The 25,122-nt window shown below is 35.9% G+C and overlaps 3 protein-coding genes across 3 annotated transcripts in view; 2 read left to right on the plus strand and 1 right to left on the minus strand.

The window, feature by feature from the left end:
- The window catches only part of sh3rf1 (SH3 domain containing ring finger 1), a 73,235-nt gene extending 65,196 nt beyond the window's left edge, over positions 1-8,039 (plus strand). The window contains exons 10-12 of the mRNA XM_067383737.1: positions 444-772; positions 3,737-4,095; positions 4,177-8,039. Coding sequence (XP_067239838.1) covers positions 444-772; positions 3,737-4,095; positions 4,177-4,345 — 857 coding nt within the window. The 3' untranslated portion in view covers positions 4,346-8,039. The remainder of the gene's footprint in view (positions 1-443; positions 773-3,736; positions 4,096-4,176) is intronic.
- Positions 8,040-8,074: 35 nt separating this feature from the next.
- On the minus strand, positions 8,075-11,038 carry LOC137018910 (polymeric immunoglobulin receptor-like). The gene is made up of 7 exons (XM_067383738.1): positions 10,950-11,038; positions 10,105-10,419; positions 9,529-9,843; positions 9,275-9,376; positions 9,032-9,121; positions 8,800-8,864; positions 8,075-8,712 (listed from the first exon to the last, which is right to left on the minus strand). The coding sequence occupies exons 1-7, from the start codon at positions 10,996-10,998 to the stop codon at positions 8,599-8,601; spliced, it is 1,050 nt and encodes a 349-aa protein (XP_067239839.1). The 5' UTR covers positions 10,999-11,038; the 3' UTR covers positions 8,075-8,598.
- An 8,385-nt stretch (positions 11,039-19,423) lies between these two features.
- On the plus strand, positions 19,424-20,406 carry LOC137018362 (uncharacterized). The gene is made up of 2 exons (XM_067382966.1): positions 19,424-19,475; positions 19,572-20,406. The coding sequence occupies exon 2, from the start codon at positions 19,584-19,586 to the stop codon at positions 20,238-20,240; it is 657 nt and encodes a 218-aa protein (XP_067239067.1). The 5' UTR covers positions 19,424-19,475; positions 19,572-19,583; the 3' UTR covers positions 20,241-20,406.
- The last annotated feature ends 4,716 nt before the right edge of the window (positions 20,407-25,122 follow it).

Below are 25,122 nucleotides of genomic sequence, written 5' to 3' on the forward strand. Positions count from 1 at the left end.
GTGAATAAATTAATGTTAACAAATACAACTTTTGATTTTAATAATGTATTAGTAAATGCTGAAATTAACTTGAACTAAGATTCATAAATGCTGTAGAAGTGTTGTTAATTCTTTCATGTTAACTAAAATAGTTAACTAATATTAACTAATGAAATCTCATAAAGTGTTACTGATATTTTTTTGGGGGGGATACCATAATGAAAAGAAAAGCCTCATTAAAAATTAATTCTTTTTAGCAAATAATACTGTGTACACTCACTTGCACTAAATTGTCACTATATTGATACTTTTTCCAAAATCATATACTCATTAATAAAAAGAGTATATTTCTAAAATCTTGGCATCTGTTTTAAACTACATTTGAAAAAAATCTTCATCATGGATACTCGAATTTGTCATTACAACCATAATTCATTCTTTTATTCCACCTTTTTTCCCACCAGCTGTGAGTCACAGTCAGGACCGGCCTACGGCAGCAGTGACTCCCATCCAATCCCACAATCCTGTGGCTTACCTTCCTAGCACAGCTGTGGTTCTTCAGGCCTCACCTGTCCTCGGCTCCAGCACGGGATCCTCCTCAGCCAGAGTCGGTGTGGCTATGGGATGTGCGGCCGCCTCCTTGACCCCTCCTAATGTTAGCGCTGCTTCTTTGGACAGTGATGTCATGAGACCTGTGTCTGTGGTAACACTTCCTGTGAACCCTGGCGGCGCAAAATCTCTGGGTGCAGCCTCGAACCATGGTGTTGCCTGTAGATTGGATAAAGACTGCAAGGTAGGACCACTGAACTAAAGCTTTTACTAATAATGTAGGTCACATGGCCTCCTGAATCCCTCTACAGCTTTTTTTTTTTTTTTTAATGGTTTCTTGCTTTTGTTTTGCCCCCCATCTGTATTATTTTAATGTGCTGAATAGGGCATTTAGCAGTTAGAAATTCTCTCCGTTTCACCTCATTTGCTGAGCTGGATGGTTAAGCCTGCTGATATAGAGCTGAAATCATCATTTTTTTCATGATTCAGACTCTTGCGAACCCAGTGGACACAACCCAAGTGTTGTTTGGCTCAGTGTTCTGGGAGATTTCTCACTACTCTTACATGCACAGTGTAGCTGACTCTCAGGTCTTCACAGTTCACTTTTATATAATATACCTGCAAGCTAGTCACTTTTCGGCAAAATTCGCCTTTTTGGATCAAAATATATCATTTATGTGAAGATCGTGAAGATCCAAAGAGGGGGGTTTTTTTCTAGGGGAAGTGGGAGGGAAATTTTTGTGAGCACAATAAACACAAGAATCAAAAATGGGCTACTTTCCCATAGACTTCTCTAGAGCTGTCGCGATCTTTCTTGCCTCTCTGTGGCGTGACAGACCGCTGTAATGCTTCAGTTCAAGCACAGCACACGTGAACCGACCATTTCTTCCACTTTACTGGTTACAACACGAAATAAAAATACATTCGAAGGTATGTTTAAAGATGGAGTACAACTTACCAAAATGTAATGTAATCGATCATTCAGTATTTCAACTGCGGAAGGGCGTCAATAAAACAGCTTGTAAAAATGTCACATTTACCTCAGAAAAGCCATTCAATGTCCAAAAACTCATTAGTCAGCTACAAAAATAAACTTGAGAGGAGCATTTTGCTACATATATGCACTCTAGGCTATTGCATATTCATTGTATTTGTACTTAACATGTGCTTCAATATTGAATGTATAAATCCATTTTATGACAGCCACCATATAAGATGGCATAATATGACATAAAATTAAAAAAAAAAAGTAGAAACATAATTGTCATTAAATTTATTTGTAACGTTATTATAAAAACTTATTAGTTACATATAAGTAGCTTACAAATCGATTTAATTTTTACCTTTAATATTATAATGATGTAACAATTTGCAATGTACTGTTCCAGATAGGCCTCAAATGAATCAATATTGAATTGAAGGTAATCAATCAAAATCAAATCACAAGTTTCTACATCAAAATCAAATCCAGTTGTGAAATTTGTGTCAATGCCCAGTGTCAATAAATGTTTGTTTGTTTTTTTGTTGTTTTTTTACTTGAAACAATTTTTTTGTTTGTTTTTTCATTTATTTTCTTGTCAGAGTCCACCAGAATTCTTCATTTACATGTTAAAATCACAACATTTTTCTCAAAAAGTTTCAAACATTTAAACCTTCTTTTTCTGAAGTATGTTTTTCTTTTTGCTTTGGATAGCTGTGGTACTAGAAGATAAAAATGTAAAAAAAATAATAAAATAAAATAAAAGAAATGAACAGAGAGAAGAGGGACAGTCTTAAATAAGAACAAAACTAATAAAAAATTTAGTATGATCATGTTATTGCAGTAGACTCTGGTTTCCCATCCACTTTGACAAAACACACTTGGTCTCATATTCATGCTAATTTGTAGGATATGACATAAAATTGTTTGATGGAAACACCAGGCGAATCTCAACAAACACCGACTGTTACGTAACAGTCGGGGTGTACGCCCCTAATATTTGCATATGCCAGCCCATGATCAAGCCATTAGACAAGGGCAGCTAGTAACATCTGGAGCTGCACAGCCGAATCATCAGACTAGGTAAGCAAGCAAGAACAATAGCGAAAAATGGCAGATGGAGCGATAATAACTGACATGATTCATGATAACATGATATTTTTAGTGATATTTTTGTAAATTGTCTTTCTAAATGTTTCGTTAGCATGTTGCTAATGTACTGTTAAATGTGGTTAAAGTTACCATCGTTTCTTACTGTATTCACAGAGACAAGAGAGCCGTCGCTATTTTCATTTTTTAAACACTTGCAGTCTGTATAATTCATAAACACAACTTCATTCTTTATAAATCTCTCCAACAGTGTGTAATGTTAGCTTTAGCCACGAAGCACTATCAAACTCATTCAGAATCAAATGTAAACATCCAAATAAATACAATACTTTCGCGATTAGACATGCTGCATGACGAACACTTTGTAAAAAACTATTTTGAAGGTTATATTAGCTGTGTGAACTTTGTTTATGCTGTTTAAGGCAAGCGCGAGCTCCGTGGGCGGGGAGCGTGAGCATTTAAAGGGGCCGCAGCCTAAATCGGCTCATATTTAATGATGCCCCAAAATAGGCAGTTAAAAAAATGTAATAAAAAAAAAATCTATGGGGTATTTTGAGCTAAAAACTTCACAGACACATTCAGGGGACACCTTAGACTTATATTACATCTTTTAAAAAGACGTTCTACGGCACCTTTAAATTACATATTAAGAACTTGAGATGAATACTTAATTTCCTGTAGAAGGACTTAAAAGACCTTCCTTAAAAAAATCATGCATCAGCAATTAATTTGACTAAATATTTCACTCATATGATTAAGTTTTTTCAGTGTGTTTTGTCTGCATGCAAATATTTTATTACATTTAATAAATAAGTGCAGTGGCTTCCAAAGTGAATACAACTTCCTTTTTCATTTCTGTTTTGTGCCAAGTTCTCTCTGATGGTTTTCTTATTTGCCACATGGGATTGAAACTGTTTTATTCGCAAACTGTTTTTGCGATATTGCGATATTTCACAAAGTTTTTAATGAGATATCGCCACAGTTTGAATGGAAACATTTCAAATGTGTCTTATGATTTCCGTTCACTGATAATCTTCAAAGAATCTGCTGATTATTACATGTTTGTGACGTAATAGGCTGTTTGCCCTCAACCTCTTCGTGAATCAAATGTCATTTCAGAGAGAGAAGAAAGGCCTGCTGAAACTGCTATCTAATAAAAAGAAGCTCCGCCCATCTCCCCCATCCTCCCCTACACTGGAAGCGGAGCAATCTATTTCCATGGAGATCCCCCAGGGGGCCATTGGACCTGAAATGGCTCCGCCCAGCTCAGCATCGGTGGTGGTAGGACACAACGGTCGTGCTATGCCCTGTCCCATGGATTCTGAGCTCTCTGTGTCCTCATCTTCATCAAATGCAGATGCAGCGTCACACAGGAGCAGCTCCCAGGACAACACCGCCCCGATCGCCCCGCCTCCACGACAGCCATGCTCCTCCCTCCTCTCCATGCAGCATGACGGACGACCGATCGTGTGCGAAAGGTACAATAACACCCAGAAATCAGCATTCACACTTCTTGAACATTGCTCGAGTTCTAAACATCGTTTTTACTATTCCTCCAGGTACCGTGTGGTGGTGTCTTACCCTCCCCAAAGCGAAGCAGAGCTGGAACTCAAGGAGGGAGACATTGTATTTGTGCACAGAAAACGAGAGGACGGCTGGTTTAAAGGAACACTACAGAGAAACGGTCGAACCGGGCTGTTTCCTGGCAGCTTTGTTGACAGTATCTAACGCACATGGTGTCTAAGAACGTAATAACTAGATATCAAATTCTCCATCACTGAAAATACAACACTGAACTTCAGCCTTAATAGTTCAGATTGATGATGAGTAGGACTGGGCTGCTTGTGACTGTGATCCGACTGCTGGAGTCTGCAAACAATGAGGGTCATCATTTGCATGGATTTGACAACAGTCTTACGAAAATCTCAAAACCACCTTGACCGGTCCTAGTCGTTCAGCATTAGATCAAATACTTTTCTTGAAACACACAGAAGTGAGAGAGTTTTAGTCGTCACAATAGGTACCCTATTTCTAGCACAGTAGATGAAGTTGTGATAGGATTCGTTAATTTATGCATATGTAACATTTCAAAGATGTTTAATGTGTGCCTTGTACTGTCTCACTTTACTGTATATAAGCAAAGCGAAGCTGATCTGAGTCATGACAAGAACAATATGATTTTTTTTTTCATCTGAAAAACATTTAACTTATTTTTGTTTTGTAGGAACTGAGTTTTTGAGGGAAGTTTTGTTATGTGAGCCGATTGGTCAAATGCCTGTAGAGCCTGAATAATGTCACTGATGGTCATTTGCTTGAAATAAAACAAAAATCAATACCTGATAAAGAACTCAGAAAGGTTGGTTTGACCATCCATGTTTACTTCAGCTGCATGTAATTGGCTCTTTGAGTCATAGGACAAGCCTGTAGTCTCGTGTTTTGTGTGTAAACCGAAAAGGTGAAATGGCATTTGTAAAGGTTTGCTGTAGCTACACTGAGGAGGGGATGAAGGATAGCATAGTATGTTTTTAAAAAAAGAACAAGATTACCCTCAGACATCTTAATCAAATATTACTAATAATCCTTTGCAATAACATTATGGTCTAATTAATGGCTTTGGATAGTAGAAAAGTCATTGAACAGAACAGAAACAATCACTCGTATTAAGGCACACACAACCCGATATCTTACAGTGATAGTGCCATTATGCTTTTGTGCACATGTGTTTGTGTGTTTGTTCCCTCTCTGGTTTTTACAGCTGCTTTAGTTTCCTTCAGAATGCTGTACCGGTCCATACATGGATACACAACCAACCCGTTTGCTCCTGTTTGAGCTCCCGAAAATCATCTTTATTGATTATTACAGTTATGCCGTTGGCTGTAGCCTTAACATTACATTACAAACTGCTTGATTTCACATGAGTGAGCTAGAAACAATGTCTAACCAAATTCACACATTGACATTGGTTTTTATATATCCAAGCCGGGTCTGTTCTGATGTTGTCTGCTGTACTTTAGTATTTTATGTGATATTTCATGTTCTGTATACTTGAAAATGGTGTTTGTGTATTTCTATGCTTCCTACAGTAGATGAAATGTTTTATTATTATTATTAATATTATTATGAAAGCACAAAATTGATCTTTGATATTGTTTTTTTTGTTGTTGTTGTTTTTTAGTATTGATAGATATGATTTATGCCCCTTAAAACAGTTCATTTTGGAGATTGCTCTCTTCTGTTGTTGTCTTGATGCCTTTACAACTAACAAGATGGCCTTCAGTTGTTGTGTTAGTGAGATTTACCAAACCTGTTAAAAGGTTTTATTTGAATCATTAGATTAAACCAGGAGCATTTCACTGCTGGAATCAAGCATGTTCAGACAGAGTTGATGCATTAAAAAAGAGAGTTGATTTCAGTCAAGATTTAATTCACACATTGCAAGTCAGTAAATGGCGTATTAGTCACACAGCAGAACAAAATTCACTTAACATTTCATTTAAAGTGTGTGTGTTAGATGTGAGGGGTACAAAATAAAGTAATAACTTTTATAAAACATGTTTTGGAATACTGTTGTGAGTGAAATATTATTGAGATCTATATGAGAGATTGGTGTAAGTGTTGTGTTGTGTAATGAATAGATGCTACATGTTGAAGAAATCCTGTGTAAACACTTCAGAAGAATTCACTAGCTCTTCTGAATACACAATCATTATTGCTCATCTTTACAGATTTTTACATTTGTGCAGTTTCGTTTTCCACAGCTTCGAAACCACAGCTTCCTCACACACAAAGATAGATGCTTCTTTAGAATTTATATCAATCAGACACATGCCCACAAAATAAAGTTGCACCATCAGATATATAAATAGGCAACACTTTAGGGAACACATATTCACTATTAACTATGAGTTTTGCCTCAATAAACTTATTACTGCTTATCTGATGGTAAGATAGTTGCTGTAGTGGTAATGTTTAGGTATGGGTGATCATGCAGAATAAAGCATTAATATATGTACTAATAAAGTACTAATAAACAGCCAATGTCCTAGTAATATGCATGCTAATAAGCAACCAGCTAATAGTGAGTGTGTTTCCTAATCTCGTGTTATAATGTATATTGTGACATTCATCAGAGTACAACGGATTAATGGAATAGTAAAAAAAAAAAAAAAAAAATGGATGGAGGGGACTTGGTTCTATCCATTGGTTGTTGATCGGATGGAGGGAGATCTGAATGTGAGCTTGCAGTCGATTGTAAGAAAGGGATTTATGAGGACAAAATGAAGAAGTTCTTACCAGAGAAAAGTGTGTTGGTTTCTATTAAAGGTGCCATAGAATGGAAAATTTAATTTATCTTGCCATAGTTGAATAACAAGAGTTCAGTACATGGAAATGACATACAGTGAGTCTCAAACTCCATTGTTTCCTCCTCCATATGTAAATCTCATTTGTTTAAAAAGACCTCTGAAAAACAGGCGAATCTCAACATAACACTGACTGTTACGCAACAGTCGGGATCATTAATATGTACGCCCCCAATATTTGCATATACCAGCTCATGTTCAAGGCATTAGACAAGGGCAGGCAGTATTAACGTCTGGATCTGTGCACAGCTCAATCAGCAGACTAGGTAATCAAGTAAGTACGATAGCGAAAAATGGCAGATGGAGCGATAATAACTGACATGATTCATGATAACATGATATTTTTAGTGATATTTGTAAATTGTCTTTCTAAATGTTTCGTTAGCATGTTGCTAATGTACTGTTAAATGTGGTTAAAGTTACCATCGTTTCTTACTGTATTCACAGAGACAAGAGACGTTATTTTCATTTTTAAACACTTGCGGTCTGTATAATTCATAAACACAACTTCATTCTTTATAAATCTCTCCAACAGTGTGTAATGTTAGCTTTAGCCACGGAGCACAGCCTCAAACTCATTCAGAATCAAATGTAAACATCCAAATAAATACCATATGCACATGATCCGATGTATGCATGCAGCATGCATGACGAACATTTTGTAAAGAACCCTCAAAATGGTTATATTAGCTGTGTGAACTTTGTTTATGCTGTTTAAGGCAGTCGCAAGTTCGGGGGCAGGGAGCGCGAGAATTTAAAGGGGAAGAAGCCTGAATCAGCGCATTTATAATTATGCCCCAAAATTATAAAAAAAAAAATCTGTGTGGTATTTTGAGCTGAAACTTCACAGACACTTTCAGGGGACACCTTAGACTTATATTACATCTTGTGAAAAAAACGTTCTACGTCCTTTAAAGGGATAGTACACCCAAAAATTCATCCATTTACTCCCCCTCAGGTTGTTACAAACCTGTATTTATTTGTTCTGCTGTACACAAAAGAAGATATCAGGAAAAATGTATCCAAGCAGATCTCACCCCCTATTGACTACCATAGGAGCAAAAAAAATATATATATATACTATGGTAGTCAATGGGGGGTGAGGTCTGCTTGATTACAAACATTTTTCCTGATATCTTCCTTGTGTACAGCAGAACAAAGACATTTACACAGGTTTAGAACAACCTGAGGGGGAGTAAATGACAGAGTTTTCATTTTTGGGTGAACTATCCCTTTTAGAAATAAGCTCAAAGTTTTTAAAAAGTTTTGTTACTATGAGCTCAATAATCATTTCATGGCAAATTTAAACCTTAAATATGTCAACTACTAAATCTGACACTATGGCGTGATCATTGTGTTGAAAGTGGATGCACATGGTGTCTGACTCATTCTTTGTTTCTCTATTAGCGCTCAGCTGTCTGAAACTAGAATCCGGCAGCTCCTTCATTCTCTAGTCCTGCTTTAAAATCCAATCATTCTGAATTAACTTAAAGGTCTTCCAAACAATGAACAGGTTTTTTTCAAACTGAGGTTACACAAAACCCGCACTAATAAAATGTACATGGTTGTTTCAATCTCTTTAAAATGCTCACCATTAAAATGACAATTCTTTTTTGACGTTCAGCGTTTAATTTTGATTGGTGCATATTCAGTGTGCTCTGATGGGTAACTCTCTGTGTGAGCTGGTGTGGATGCTGTTTTAACATGGACTACAGATGAATACGTCACATCATCCTGTAGAGAGAGGAAAAGAAGTGATGATGGCTGACACAGGATTCAATAAGTTACGTAACCATTGTGAAATAGTGAGTTTGTACTGACCGGATTGTCTTGTTCTCCTTTTAGTTCTTCTTCATTACTGGTCACCTTTTTCACATTTCCTCCTCCTACAACATAAAACATCTTAGCCTGAATGTTTTGATGTCAATTTTAAACAGTCTAAATATGTTGGTTTTCAGTATTAGTTGGTTTTGTACCAATTAAGTACAGCTCCATTAGGTTGTCATTTGCGAGTATATCTGTATAAAATGTGTGATTATGTGTGTTCATGTACCTCTGCATCTCCAGTAGATAAATGCCAGTAATATCAGTAACAGTACAGAGAGAATCACCCCCAACAGAATGAAGACATCTGTGGAGAAAACTGAAAGGACATGACAAATGCGTTTTTTAAATGCAGTACAAATATTACACAATAATAAAAAAAAGCTAAAAAGAAACACTTGAAAGATAATTAGAAAACACATTATTGTAATCATTTTTATATAATGAAAAGCAAACCAATCCTGTGACTTACATTGAGGTGTGTGGTGTGGTGGTCGAGGTGGTGTAGATTCTTGTGTTTGGTGTGAAGGTTGTTGTGTTGATAAACTGACGGGTGTATAGATGTGTGGATTCTCTGTTCAGAGGAGAATAACTGTCAATGTTAATATAACAATGCAAACAACATGTTGTCCTACAAGTTTACCTCATTCTTTTAAATATGTAGATTCTTCAAAAACAAAATCAATAGTATTGATGATCATCAACATCAACACAGAACAAAACTACCTTCAACGTGAAGTCTGTTGAAGAATTTTTGTGACCAGACAGCACAATAATAGTCTCCTGTGTCCTCTGCGGTCAGTGCTGATATGTGTAGAGAGAGATTTCCTGGAGTTGTTTGATTTAACAGTTTGACTCTGTTTTTGTGGCTCTCAATCTTTTCATTTGGGTAAATTTCAAAATAAGCGTTGTTTACAGAATACATCCATTGTATCTGTTCAGGTTTAGCCTGTAGTTCAGTGCAGGAGCAGGGCAGAACCACAGACTCTCCTGCATATCCAGTCACCTCATTCGGCCTTGTGTTCTGAACCAAATTACAGCCTAAAAAAATATTTATACATTTAGAAAAAAGCAAAGACTGACCTGCATTGCAGTAAGCAGCACATATGTGAAACTCAAAGGTCAATGAATTTAAACTCTGTCACTGGTTTTCCAAATTTATTCGTTTTTTGTTTTTTTTTCCATTCTCTGAATAATAATTTTGTAAAAAAAAAAAAAAAAAAAAAATTGAATGTCTATTCCTGAGCTATCAATCATGTCTAACAAGAGCTATTTATATTTCTAGAAGAAGCATTCACTTACCCTTTACTGTTAACTCAATGGATATAGTAATAGAGTGTCGTTCAGTCATACACATATAGTATCCTTGATCTTCCTTTCTGAGGTCCGAAATGAGAAGAGACAGATTTTTCGGAGAACTTTCATTAAACAGCACAAGTCTGCCTCTGTAGTTGTCATCCTCAAATACTTCAATCCATTGTTTTCCACTGCGTTGAAACTGCCATGTGAATGTCTTGGCTGTAGACTGAGGATCAGCGCAGGAGCAGGGCAGCACCACTGAACCACCTGTGAATCCTGTTATTACTGTTGTCTGCTTCTTATCTGAAAGAATACAGCCTGAAAACAAGAGAGATTATTAAACGCTTTCAAATGGGCTTTACTGGAATATATAGTAGGAAAAAAGCTGAGTACTTTATTGTCCTTATCAGATCGCTAAATAATTCTGTTCTTCGAAGGAACTGGACATATGGCATTTTAATATCAACAATTTCATCTCTGAAGGATTTTCTATCAGAAACTTGTAGTTAATGCAATGTAAATTATGTTGACATAAATTAACATACTTTTGAAAATTTTGTGAGGGCCTTCTTTCAAACCTTAGGAACTTTTAATGAACATAGAAAGACAATGTTGATTATCAGTTTGAGCTGCCTTACTGATTTATTATAAAACAAGCAAAATTAAACTTGAACAATGAAATTCAATTTTCAATTTTCTTAAAAGATGCTTTATTTTTTATAATTGTTTTTAGAGCTGTTTTCATTTTTAAATTAATGTTTTAAATAACTACAACCACTTCACACTGATCTCACACCAGTTCCTCCTACATTAAAAAAGAAAAAAGAAAAAGAAAAGTCTTAACTTACCAGTACTAATATGAATCATAAAGAGGAAAAGATATAAATGGTTCTCCATGACTGCTTCTCACTCACTAATGGCATGACTCTATTTTGTGTCGACTCTTTCTTTTTTCTTTTTTAAAGTTCCTGTTAGCTCTTACATTTCAGAACTTCCTGTTTCATGACACATCTGTATTTTTCCCCCCATTTTCAAGCAATATTTGTGAAGTTTTTTCACTTGACTGTGTTCTTCTATTCAAAACATCTTGGTGGTGCGGGTCAAATATTCTTTAAATAAAGCATCAAATGAGTCATAAATCAAAAACATCTAGTTTAAAAAATTTAGACCGCTGTATGTTTATATACTGTATGACTTATTTACAGGTCGTTGTTGGCGTTGTGTCTGAAATAATTGAGTGAGTTTGGAGGCAGGAAAATATGGAATGTCAAGTCTGCCAAAATTAAAAAAATTATATATATATATATATATATATATATATATATACATATATATATACAAAGAAATGTAAAAAAGCAAAAATAAATAAATATTTATTCATTTATTTCCTTATTTATGTAGCTGCCATGATCCCTGCCTGTGTCTCCTGTTTCATTGTTGTGTTCACCTCTTGTTTCTCTGTTGCCATTTCCCTGTTTGTTACCATGGACACTAGGTTATTTATATGTAAAAATCATACAAATGCCCCATTCTGAAACATACATTTACATTATAAAGAAATTAAAGATCCACCTTTGTTGAGACTTTCTGGTGCATTTCACTTATAGCCAATACGATTTCCTGTAGCAGCTATGGGAGTGGCGGTAAATCGGTTATCAATCTCTATTTTTTCATCTTTTTGAAAGTTGTAAAAACACTGTTGTTTAGTTTTTCTTTTGCTATTTGAGAAAATGGAAACACAAAAAATATATTTAATTTATTTCCTCATTCACCGCCATAGACTTTTACCAAACTATGATGACTTCCGCTTCCATAAAAATTAAATTCCTGATTTTAAGGACTTTTCAGCTACAGTGTAGTTATCATAATTTTACATCATAACCTCAGAATAAAAATTGTGCTGTCAATGATACATATGGTAAAGAGGAAGCAGCGCCGGCGATTGTGGCATAATAAAAGTTCCGCTGCTCGTGAGGCGTGTGTTGCGCAATCACCCCAGCTCTTCGTTCAGCTCCACAACACTCGCTCCTGCTCTGCTTCATACTATAGTAACGTTAATAATCAAATCCATTAACATGTTTTCTTCTCAAGTCCTATTGCACTGTCTGTTGAGGTGGAGACGGGAGACCACATGTCCCAAGATTCCACACTCAAACCTGCCGTCATCAAGCTATGCCTTTGTTTTGAATAGGCCTCTAGCGGACAAAATTATTACATACTGCACCTTTAAGCGCGCCAAAAGAGAAAAAAAGAATGCGCTGTCTCCCAGCCAGAGAAATAATAGAGTAAGAAATGCATATACACACAGTGGTGGATTAGTGTTTTTAAGACACTTACCCATCACTGCATGGGGGTTTCTGGCTACAGAAGATCCCATATGGCTGCTTGCACTTTACCTTAAACCCAGAGCAGAACAAAAGGACTGTACATTTTTACATAAATTTTAACCACAATAATTTACTGTGGCCTCAACACTTCACCCTCACCTACTCTGAGCTCGACTGCTATGTCTGAGGTAAACCACGCTCTCCTCATTACCCTACAGACAAAGACATTTGAAAATAAAGAAATGTAAAAATAAAGATAAATACATAAAATACATAAATGTGGAAATAAATAAAAATCGAAATGAATGAATGTATAAATAAAAGAAAATAAATAAATATATACATATGGAAATAAATGTGTAATATTTTTTTTTTTTTTTTTTGCTTTTCTATTTCTATTTATTTATTTATTTATTTAATTTAGCTATTTTTTGCATTTCTTTGTATATTTATTTATGTATTTATTTAATTTTAATTTCCGCAGACTTGGTCTGCCGAAAATTAAAAAAATAAATAAATACAATAGGAAAGAGCAAAACTGAAAAAAGCCCCAAACCTTCAGAAGAAACATGAAGAGAAGCTCTGAAGATGACACAGATGCTCACTCATCGAGGACACACACAATTATTTCTCCATCATGAAAATGCTTCTGTCTTGTCCTGTAGTTTTATTCATTACACTCTGTTTTGTTATGAGAACATGCAATGTGTAATTGTTGTGTAAATAGCCTGAGTGAAGCTATACATGCACAAGAAAACAGAAGAAGCTAGTAGCTCTTGTGTATCTCATCTGCAGCAGTCATTTTGCACATGAAACCACAAACACCTTCACATACACAAATACACTCAGTTGCTTCCTTAAAGCACATCTATTAATACCACTTACATGCAGTTCACATTAGAATCCAAATCATTAGCAGTTCCTTTTGAAGGTTTTTGTAGTACTTGAATCGTTACTTGTGGGTTACCATGATCTTCACTTTAGAATTAATTATTCATTATGCATTATTCACATTAATTATGAAACTGTATATAGTAGTCCTCTGGGAGGTATGAAAAAAACAATAGTTATTGATTAGCTAATAGTGAACTACCTCATTCAACTGAACACTAATACTTACTAATTAGTCAATCAGAGTTTCTTGTTAGTAGTAATTGATAGAATGTTAATATTGCTTTACTCATTTGTTCCTGTGTAGTTATTCATTAATGATGGAACAGTAAGGAATTATTGCACACTCATCTGTATTCCTTTTATAGTTTACACCAGAAAAGCCTACTGATTATTCTTTCATCCCGTTTCTATATGTAGACAAGCTGTGTAAATACAGAAAGTGCTATTTGAACAAAAATTCTTTGACATAGGAGGAGAATCATACGATAATGTTACCACAATAAATCAAGGTTTAAAGTGTCGATTTCGTCCTCTTGGAATTATAAAGTTCTATCTGACGTTTTTGTCAAAACTGAGTTATTCACATATTCATATTCTATGACAACTTATTAACATTTTTTGATGTTTCTTTTTTTAAGTTGTGTACATTTTGGTACTTTTTTTAGGAAACAAAAAGCTTTTATCTACAAAGTCGAACTCTATCTGCGTGAGCCAATCAGCACTTCGAATGCACACACAAGGACCAATCAGGATCAGCTTTCTTTGTCATGTCGCCGGACTGCGCCGTGATAGCGGAAGAGAGCAAAGAAAAATGCTAAATCGGTGAAGAGAAGACTAAATAATTTCGCACAACGCGATGTTTATTAGAAACCTCATAATCAACTGTTTTATTTATGATCTTGTCAATGACAGCAGCACAAATTCCAGGGAATTACAGTCTTTTTGTGTGTTTTGCTGTATCTATTGCTGAGGAGTTATTTTCAGTTAGACACGACGCTAGCCAGCAGAGCTATTAAAGGGTCAGTTCACCCAAAAATGAAAATTCTGTCATTTATTACTTAACCTCATGCCGTTCCACACCCGTAAGACCTTCGTTCATCTTCGGAACACAAATTAAGATATTTTAGTTGAAATCCGATGGCTCTATGAGGTCTCCATAGGGAGCAATGACATTTCCTCTCTCAAGATCCATAAAGGTACTAAAAACATTTTTAATCAGTTCATGTGAGTACAGTTGTTCAATATTAATATTATAAAGCGATGAGAATATTTTTTGAGCGCCAAAAAAAAAAACAAAATAACGACTTATTTAGTGATGGCCGATTTCAAAACACTGCTTCAGGAAGCATCGAAGCGTTATGAATCAGCGTATCGAATCATGATTCAGATTGTATGTCAAACGGCCAGTGATGTCTATGCTGCCAACGGCTGAAATCACGTGACTTTGGCGCTCCGAACAGAAGATTCGACACACTGATTCATTTATGCTCTGATCCTTCTTGAAGCAGTGTTTTGAAATCGGCCATCATTAAGTCGTTATTTTGTTTTTTTGGTGCTCCAAAAATATTCTCGTCACTTTATAATATTAATATTGAACCACTGTACTCACATGAACTGATTTAAATATGTTTTTAGTACCTTTGTGGATCTTGAGAGAGGAAATGTCATTGCTTCCTATGGAGGCCTCACAGAGCCATCGGATTTCAACTAAAATATCTCAATTTGTGTTCCGAAGATTAATGAAGGTCTTACGGGTGTGGAATGGCATGAGGGTGAGTAATAAATGACAGAATTTTCATTTTTGGGTGAACTAACCCTTTAAGAGGATAGGTCCAGGTTTTGTATTTGCTTTATTCCAGTCACGTCATTGTTATACGAGGGAAAGTTATGAATATATTAGGTTACTTTTTAACCTTGATCCATCCTGTGGTCTTGTATTGAGCTGGATAGCTCTACACTATGGCATACTGGATTAAAGTGTATACTAGATTAAAGCTGCTGTCCACGATTTTTGGCCCTCTAGCGGTTAATAAACAGAACTGCACGCGTCTTGCGGAGGAACATTCTAGCCTGAGTTACTTTTCTCGCGTATGTCTATGGCGTGTCACGCAGTTACTGTGATACTCTGTGGCGAGTCCTACCAGTTTATCTGAAATAGTCCGAATATAAACACTTATTATAAGTGTACCATAATGATTCAGGATAAGACAAAAACACGGTTTGGAAAATGGATTCATGTTGTATATTCTCATTATATAATTTTTGTAAATCTCTAAACAAATCATTGTTTCCTCCTTCTTATGTAAATCTCATTTGTTTAAAAGACTTCCGGAAAACACTCGGATCTCAACCATAGAGATCTCAACATTACACCGCCTGTTACGTAACAGTCGGGATCATTAATATGTATGACCCCAATATTTGCATAATGCCAGCCCATTCGACGCATTCGACAAGGAAAGGCAGTATTAACGGCTGGATCTGTGCACAGACAAGGTAAGCAAGCAAGAACAACAGCGAAAAATGGCAGATGGAGCAATAATAACTGACATGATCCATGATATCATGATACTTTTAGTGATATTTGTAAATTGTCTTTCTAAATGTTTCATTAGCATGTTGCTAATATACTGTTAAATGTGGTTAAAGTTACCATCGTTTCTTACTGTATTCACGGAGACGAGAGTCGTTGCTATTTTCATTTTTTAAACACGTGCAGTCTGTATAATGCATAAACACAACTTTATTCTTTATAAATCTCTCAAACAGTGTGTAATGTTAGCTTTAGCCACAGAGCATAGCCTCAAACTCACACAAAATCAAACGTAACCATCTAAATAAATACTTTACTCACATGATTTGAAGCATGCATGACGAACATCTTGTAAAGATCCATTTGAGAGGGTTATATTAGCTGTGTGAACTTTGTTTATGTAATGTATAGTCGAGAGCTTGTGGGGCAGAGGAAGCGCATCTCTTAAAGGGGCCGTGCTGAAAAAATCAGTGCATAGTTAATGATGCCCCAAAATAGGCAGCTAAAAAAATTAATAAAAAAAAATCTATGGGGTATTTTGAGCTGAAACTTCACAGACACATTCAGGGGACACCTAGGACTTTTATTACATCTTGTAAAAAAACAATCTAGGGCACCTTTAAGTGAGATGAAATGTTAAATTTTACATTTTTGGTAAAAACTGAGTTGTTGCATTGTTGAAGTAATTTTATTATTTAAAAATATTTTAAATGTGAAATATGTTTAATTATATATAAACAGTGAAAGGTTTTTCAATGTTTATTAAACCTTGTTAAACACCTTTGCTGAAGCATTGTCTGTTTTCTTGCAGTTTTTTAGTCTTAAAATGTATTAAATTTTACTATATTAAGCCTTAAAGGTCAAATAGTCAACAATTTAATTGATGGGGTCTTAATTACAACAATAAACGTTAGCATGTTATTTCAGCCATACTGATGTCTAGAGAGAAAGCCATTGTACATGTCCCCCTTTCTGTGGAATAAAGTCCTGCTCAGATGTATTACAGTAGCTGCTTTCTATCTAAACAAAAGGAAAATTAAACTTAAACAGTTCCTGCAATAATGTGTTAAATTACCCATCATATTCAAATTTAACATCTGCACTGGACAAAAGATTTAGCACTACCATTCATGCTTGATCTTGAACAAGAAAAAAAATATTTATTTAAAATATGAAATAAATGTCATAAACCATTAAATTAATCATGCATGTCAACACATTGTTAAAACACTAATTTTTTTTAAAACAAATTATTCCGGTTTTTTACGATTGCTTACACACTAAAATTAAACTTTTCCCACAATTAGCAAAACCTTACACTCAAGGAGCAAAACACAATGCTAGATCTGCACAACTATAAGCACATTCTCAGCCTCACACTTTTTGCAAAACACTACACACATTGTTTTGCACAACACTAAAAACACTTCTCTACATTAGACACAGAAATCTAACATAATGTCACTTCTTTGCCATTTCAAGACACTGCTTTCCAAAATACCACCCCATAAACCAATTGATCAAACACAGCCGTCAGGTGTGCAGACACTTGGGTGCTTAACTGTAAACTCAACAATCACGTGCTATAGTACTATAAAATGTCAGTTTATGAGTCTTCAACTAAATGAAAGGCAATGTTGCAGTAAGAGGGAGAGGGAGAAACATAATTTTGAATCATTTTGAATGTCCTCCACCTGCATGCCAACTTAGGCTCTTACAACATGCCCCACATATTCACATTTTAGACAGACTGCACAAAATCGTCACAGCAGAAGACCAAATGGATGCAGAGCAGATGAGATACATTGTCATATGGGACAATATAAATTTCCACATATCTTCCCTGGTTAAAAAACTGGTTTCATTAGCATCCACAATTTCCACTCCAATACATCCCACCATATGGTCCCTTCCTTAAACCCATTGAGGAGTTTTTTGTTTGTTTGTTTGTTTTGGCATGGAAGGTTTACAATCTCCAGCCCTGTGTCAGGATGTGCCTCATTCAAGCCATGGAGAAAGCCTGACCGAACTGATGCAGGATCTGTGCAAGGATGGATTCACCTTTCAAGAAGATTCTTCCCTCGCTGTCTTGCGTGAAAGGACATCGCCTGAGATGTGGATGAAGCGCTATGGCCAGATCCAGCTAGGCCAAGAGATGATGCTTTGGTGTTTTGTCTCCACAAATATTTTTGTTCGTGTAATATATTATATTTAGAATATGTTCTAATTTTCAGTGCAAAATATAACCTTTGGAAAGGCATTGATGTATTGAATGGTTTTGCAATGTGGTGAGAAATAAATATTTTCATCAATGTGCAGTACTGATCTTGTGTTTTTATATATATATATATATATATATATATATATATATATATATATATATATATATATATATATATATATATATATATATATATATATATTCATGTACTTTACTCTAACAATATCTCTGAAAAAATCAAACCCAGACTATTTACAGTTTTTTCCAATTGCTAACACACTAAAATGACATGCACAGTACAATTATTTAAACTGACACACAGAGAGCAAAACTTCTTCTCAAGTCTCCAAAAGTCTAAACACCTTTTCTGTTTTACACACATTTTGCATTTCAAAATAGCACTTTTTAAATTCACTAAATACAGTTCTCTGCATAAGACACAACAATCTGACATAAAGTCACATGTTTGCCATTTCAAAACACTGCCATTCAAAATGACACTACATGAGCTAATTGGCCAATTACATGTGCCACCTAGCCAAACACCTCAGTGGTTAATTGTTAACACTTCAATCAGGATGTAAGCACTATGAAAAGACCACAGGTGAGAACCTTTTTTTTTTACAACAACAATGGAAGACATTGCAGAGAGAGGAAGAGGAAGAGGAAGAGGAAGAGGAAGAGGGAGGTTGAGAATAAGAGGGGGAGGAAGAGTGAGAGGTAGGGGTAGAGCAGGTAGAGGAGTTCATGGCCAAAGAAGACAAACACTTTCAAATGAAATCAGAGCAACCTTAGTAGATCATGTCATCAACCATGGGTTGACAATGCGTGAGGCTGGACAGAGAGTGCAGCCAAACTTGAGCCGTTTTACTGTCGCCTCTGTCATCCGGACCTTTAGACTGGAGAACAGGTATGTAACCAAAATTTCATGTAGTACACATGTAGTATACCCCATGTCATAGTGTATCAGTTGGGTGACACCTGTTTACTTAGTGTATGACATCAGCCATTCATGAACTGTACAAGTTTCCTGTACAATGTACTCTACTGTGGGGGAAAATATTTAGGCTGCATTGTCCAAGCCCTATATATATTTTTATTTTATTTTTTCTAAAGGACTGAGAGACGACACCATGGTGGAGGAAGGGGCCAAATGTTCACCGGGGTACAGGAAGCTGCCATGGTAAACTTGGTTTTGGAAAATAATGAAATCAGATTACGAGAAATTCAAAGCCACATCATCCAAGACAACACCTTATTCAACAACATTCAACGAGTTAGTCTGTCCACATTGGCTCGCATTCTCAAGCGAAACCAAATCAGAATGAAACAACTTTATAAGGTGCCGTTTGAGAGAAACTCTCAAAGAAACAAAGAGTTCAGACGAGCATATGTGGATGTAAGTACTATATTGACTGCAGTACACTACACACAACATTGTTTCCCAGTGTACTGGATAACACCATATTGAGTGATTTTTGTTCTTTGTTTTCAGGGAGTACTGGAAATGGATGCTCATGCAATCCCACATGAGTTCATCTTTATAGATGAGGCTGGGTTCAACCTAGCAAAGACCAGAAGAAGAGGGAGAAACCTCATTGGCCACAGAGCCATTATAGATGTTCCTGGCCAACGTGGTGGGAACATCACAATGTGCGCTGCCATCTCCAATATGCATGGTGTCCTCCACCATCATGCCAAACTTGGACCATACAACACAGCCCATATTCTCACATTTCTGGACAGACTTCACAACATTCTCATACCACCAGAGCGTATGAATGATGCAGACCATCAAAGAAACCGGTACGTTGTAGTATGGGACAACGTGAGCTTTCATCGTGCAGCCCCAGTCCAAAACTGGTTTGCTGACCACCCAACATTTCTCGTGCAATACCTCCCACCATACTCACCATTTCTGAACCCCATAGAAGAATTCTTTTCGGCATGGCGGTGGAAGGTATACGACCGGCAGCCCTTTGTGCGCATGCCTCTTGTGCAGGCCATGGAAGAGGCATGTGATGAGATTGATGTGGGTGCAATTCAGGGATGGATAAGGCACTCAAGGCGCTTCTTCCCTCGATGTCTGGCAAGGGAAGATATTGCCTGTGATGTTGACGAGGCGTTGTGGCCAGACCCGGCTGTGCGGCAAGATGCTGCCTAATTATTTTTCTTGCCTTTTTTTTTTTTTTTTTGTTTTTTTTACTGTAATATATTTTTTTTTTCAGAAATTTTCTTTTTCAGTTTACTTTTTTTGTAAGAATATTTTTGTTCAGTCCCATGTAAATATATCTGCTGTGCTTATGTTGTACTGACTTGTTTACTGTAGTGAAGGAAAAAAAATAAAAATGTTGCAACAGCATGTGTGTGTATCTGCAAATATTTCTGTGCATGTGAACAATCTGATACATATTTTAGTATTATGGCAAAGCATACTAAAGATGGGGGTGCTTTTCATTATGCCCAACAGTGTGTAGGTGGTTAGGCAAAAATCTGGTAATATGAATGAAGTGTGTGCCATTTCATGCAAAAGTTTGATTTTGATAATGCTCTGTGTAGTTTCGGTTGCAGTGCTTCATTTTGCAGGATATATGAGGTATTTTGCAGTTTGGGTGTGTGGTTTTGTGAATTGTGTTAAGTGTTTTGATAAAACCAGACTAGTTTGAAAAATTGTGTGTTAGCAATTGGAAAAAACTGTAGGTTAGCTAATTTGGCTTGCTGTCCACTGAGGAGGGGCTCGATGAAGCATCTTCAACTCGAGCTCTGATACACCCCCCAGTGAATAAATATAGGATATGATTACATAGGGCAAGGTACCTGAAATGAAGGTGGAGTTTGGGGAGGTGGAGGGATGCTGAAACAGCTGAGACTGAAGAGAGGTAAGCAGCTGCTTATATACTCTGGCTGTTGATTGGAAGATTAGATGGGCTCGCTCCTCCCTAAATTACGTTTAGGAACTTCACTAAAATTTCCATTGGGGAGCATCAAAATAAAGTGTTAGCAGATATAAAGTGTCAGTTCACCCAAAAATGAAATTACTGTCATTAATTACTCACCTTCATGTCGTTCCAAACCTGTAAGACCTTCATGTGACTACTGTGGTTCTTCGAAATAGTTGAATAAAATTTATTTTTGTTTTTGCGCACAAAAAGTATTCTCGTCTCTTCACAAAATTAAGGTTGAACCACTGTAGTCACATTAACTATTTTAACAATGTCTTTATCATCTTTCTGGGCCTTGAAAGTGGTAATAAAGTTGCAGTCTATATCCGAGGCCAAAAATGACATTATTGAACCCAACCAACCCCCAGCCCTCAAATGTTTTTTTTTTTTTTTAATCTTCACTGTATTTTGAGGATATATATGTAGTCACCTGATTAAAAGTAGCAACCATTCAAACATGAAAAAAATTCTTGTCTGTATCTGTAGAATATAATAAATCTAATGAGCATTTCTGAGTTATGTTTTGAAACATCCTTGTATATTTTGTGCAACATGTCTGGTAAATGTTTGAAGCAAAACCACTATACTAAAACTGATAAAATGGCCTGCTTACTGGCAAATTTAAAAAAAATCAATCATAATCAGTCATGTAAATTTTAATAGAGAAAACCTGCTGTTAAAAGGACTTTTGGATGAAGGCAGAAATGAGTGTCAACAAGAATAGAGGAACAAGGAAGATGTTTCTCTGTCTCTGTCATTTTGTGTGTGTTTTCATCAAACCATGAAGTTGGTTTTGTTGTACATAAAAAATACTTATTTTGACAAATAGAGACAAATGGACACTTTAAACCTTGATTTATTGTTGTTACATTATTAAATGTATGATTTTCCTCATATGCCAAAGACTTTTTGTTCAAATAGCACTTTCTATATTCACACAAAGCTTGTCTACATATAGAAACGGGATGAAAGAATAATCAGTAGGCTTTTCAGTAGGAATACAGATGAGTGTGCAATAATTCCTTATGAGTTTGTTTACAGTTTTTTACAGACGCTAGGACACATTTCTCAATACTTAGGTCACTTTTGCAAAACTCTTCAGACAGTGAGCACAACAGAAGTCTATGTGGGCTAAACTGAGGATCAATTATCATTGCTTTGACACAAAATGCATTCAATGACTACACCTCTCAAATTTCATGAATTATTTTCTCACTCAGACACAACAACTGCCAAAACTCTTTGTATGTACAGGCCAATCTGCACATGCTTACATACTGTTTTCAAAACTGTTAAACTTATGTTCAAAACAATAACATAATACAAAACTGAATAAGACAGCAATTTGATACATTCCTACAGTAATATTTTAATGAAATATATATTTAAATCTTAAAATTAAATGCTATAAAAGCAATTGGACAATTGGACAAGCCACAGCTGATTCTCATTGTAGATGAACATCTACACAGGTGTTACTCTTTCAATTTCATTACAAAAGGTGCAAAAAGAGTAAAAATAAATAATCTACATAAAATATTGACGAATTCTGCATCATGTCTGATTCATTCTAGTAACATATATTGAAGTGAATTATAAACAGAGATGTGTCCTTGTTTTTCACAAGAAAACATTGTATAATGCTACATGTTGTTAGTGTTTTTTAGGTCATTGTTTTGTGGGTGTTTGTCGGCTGTCAACCTTTGCTAGTGCTCTGGAAGAATGAGTTGATTTGAGACCTGAATAAAGTGTTTTGGTAGTTGTAGTGCATTTTGAATGTGAAATGAACTGCTTTGCCAAGCTGGAAGTTGGTTAGGAGAACTGTGTGAAGAGTTTTGCAAAAGTGACTATTGAGAAATGTGTCCTAGCGTCTGTAAAAAACTGTAATAGTTTTTTACGATTGCTTAAGCACAATTTTGAAAACAGGGCCCGGTTTGTCAAAACACTACACACAATTAACACAAAGTAGCACAACACTTCAGATCATTTGCAAAATGAAACACTTCATTCAAAACTTTACATTAATTTAACAAAACCCAACTTTGACACCGTAAGGAACACACATGGTTCATACATTCTGATTCTGTTTGATTCATTTACACACTGCTGTGCTCAATCTTAAACACTTGTAACTGTTATACTTTTCTAATTATAAAGTCTGGGTTTGATTTTTTTCTGAGATATTGTTAGAGTAAAGTACATGAATATATATATATATATATATATATATATATATATATATATATATATATATATATATATATATATATATATATATATATATATATATATAAAAACACAAGATCAGTACTGCACATTGATGAAAATATTTATTTCTCACCACATTGAAAAACCATTCAATACATCAATGCCTTTCCAAAGTTGATATTTTTCACTGAAAATTAGAACATATTCTAAATATACAGTTTTTTCCAATTGCTAACACACAATTTTTCAAACTAGTCTGGTTTTATCAAAACACTTAACACAATTCACAAAACCACACACCCAAACTGCAAAATACCTCATATATCCTGCAAAATCAAGCACTGCAACCGAAACTACACAGAGCATTATCAAAATCAAACTTTTGCATGAAATGGCACACACTTCATTCATATTACCAGATTTTTGCCTAACCACCTACACACTGTTGGGCATAATGAAAAGCACACCCATCTTTAGTATGCTTTGCCATAATACTAAAATATGTATCAGATTGTTCACATGCACAGAAATATTTGCAGATACACACACATGCTGTTGCAACATTTTTATTTTTTTTCCTTCACTACAGTAAACAAGTCAGTACAACATAAGCACAGCAGATATATTTACATGGGACTGAACAAAAATATTCTTACAAAAAAAGTAAACTGAAAAAGAAAATTTCTGAAAAAAAAATATTACAGTAAAAAAAACAAAAAACAAAAAAAGGCAAGAAAAATAATTAGGCAGCATCTTGCCGCACAGCCGGGTATGGCCACAACGCCTCGTCAACATCACAGGCAATATCTTCCCTTGCCAGACATCGAGGGAAGAAGCGCCTTGAGTGCCTTATCCATCCCTGAATTGCACCCACATCAATCTCATCACATGCCTCTTCCATGGCCTGCACAAGAGGCATGCGCACAAAGGGCTGCCGGTCGTATACCTTCCACCGCCATGCCGAAAAGAATTTCTTCTATGGGGTTCAGAAATGGTGAGTATGGTGGGAGGTATTGCACGAGAAATGTTGGGTGGTCAGCAAACCAGTTTTGGACTGGGGCTGCACGATGAAAGCTCACGTTGTCCCATACTACAACGTACCGGTTTCTTTGATGGTCTGCATCATTCATACGCTCTGGTGGTATGAGAATGTTGTGAAGTCTGTCCAGAAATGTGAGAATATGGGCTGTGTTGTATGGTCCAAGTTTGGCATGACGGTGGAGGACACCATGCATATTGGAGATGGCAGCACACATTGTGATGTTCCCACCACGTTGGCCAGGAACATCTATAATGGCTCTGTGGCCAATGAGGTTTCTCCCTCTTCTTCTGGTCTTTGCTAGGTTGAACCCAGCCTCATCTATAAAGATGAACTCATGTGGGATTGCATGAGCATCCATTTCCAGTACTCCCTGAAAACAAAGAACAAAAATCACTCAATATGGTGTTATCCAGTACACTGGGAAACAATGTTGTGTGTAGTGTACTGCAGTCAATATAGTACTTACATCCACATATGCTCGTCTGAACTCTTTGTTTCTTTGAGAGTTTCTCTCAAACGGCACCTTATAAAGTTGTTTCATTCTGATTTGGTTTCGCTTGATAATGCGAGCCAATGTGGACAGACTAACTCGTTGAATGTTGTTGAATAAGGTGTTGTCTTGGATGATGTGGCTTTGAATTTCTCGTAATCTGATTTCATTATTTTCCAAAACCAAGTTTACAATGGCAGCTTCCTGTACCCCGGTGAACATTTGGCCCCTTCCTCCACCATGGTGTCGTCTCTCAGTCCTTTAGAAAAAATAAAATAAAAATATATATAGGGCTTGGACAATGCAGCCTAAATATTTTCCCCCACAGTAGAGTACATTGTACAGGAAACTTGTACAGTTCATG

The sequence above is a fragment of the Chanodichthys erythropterus genome, chromosome 4 (genome assembly GCF_024489055.1).
Source record: "Chanodichthys erythropterus isolate Z2021 chromosome 4, ASM2448905v1, whole genome shotgun sequence".
Classification (NCBI taxonomy): Eukaryota; Metazoa; Chordata; class Actinopteri; order Cypriniformes; family Xenocyprididae; genus Chanodichthys; species Chanodichthys erythropterus.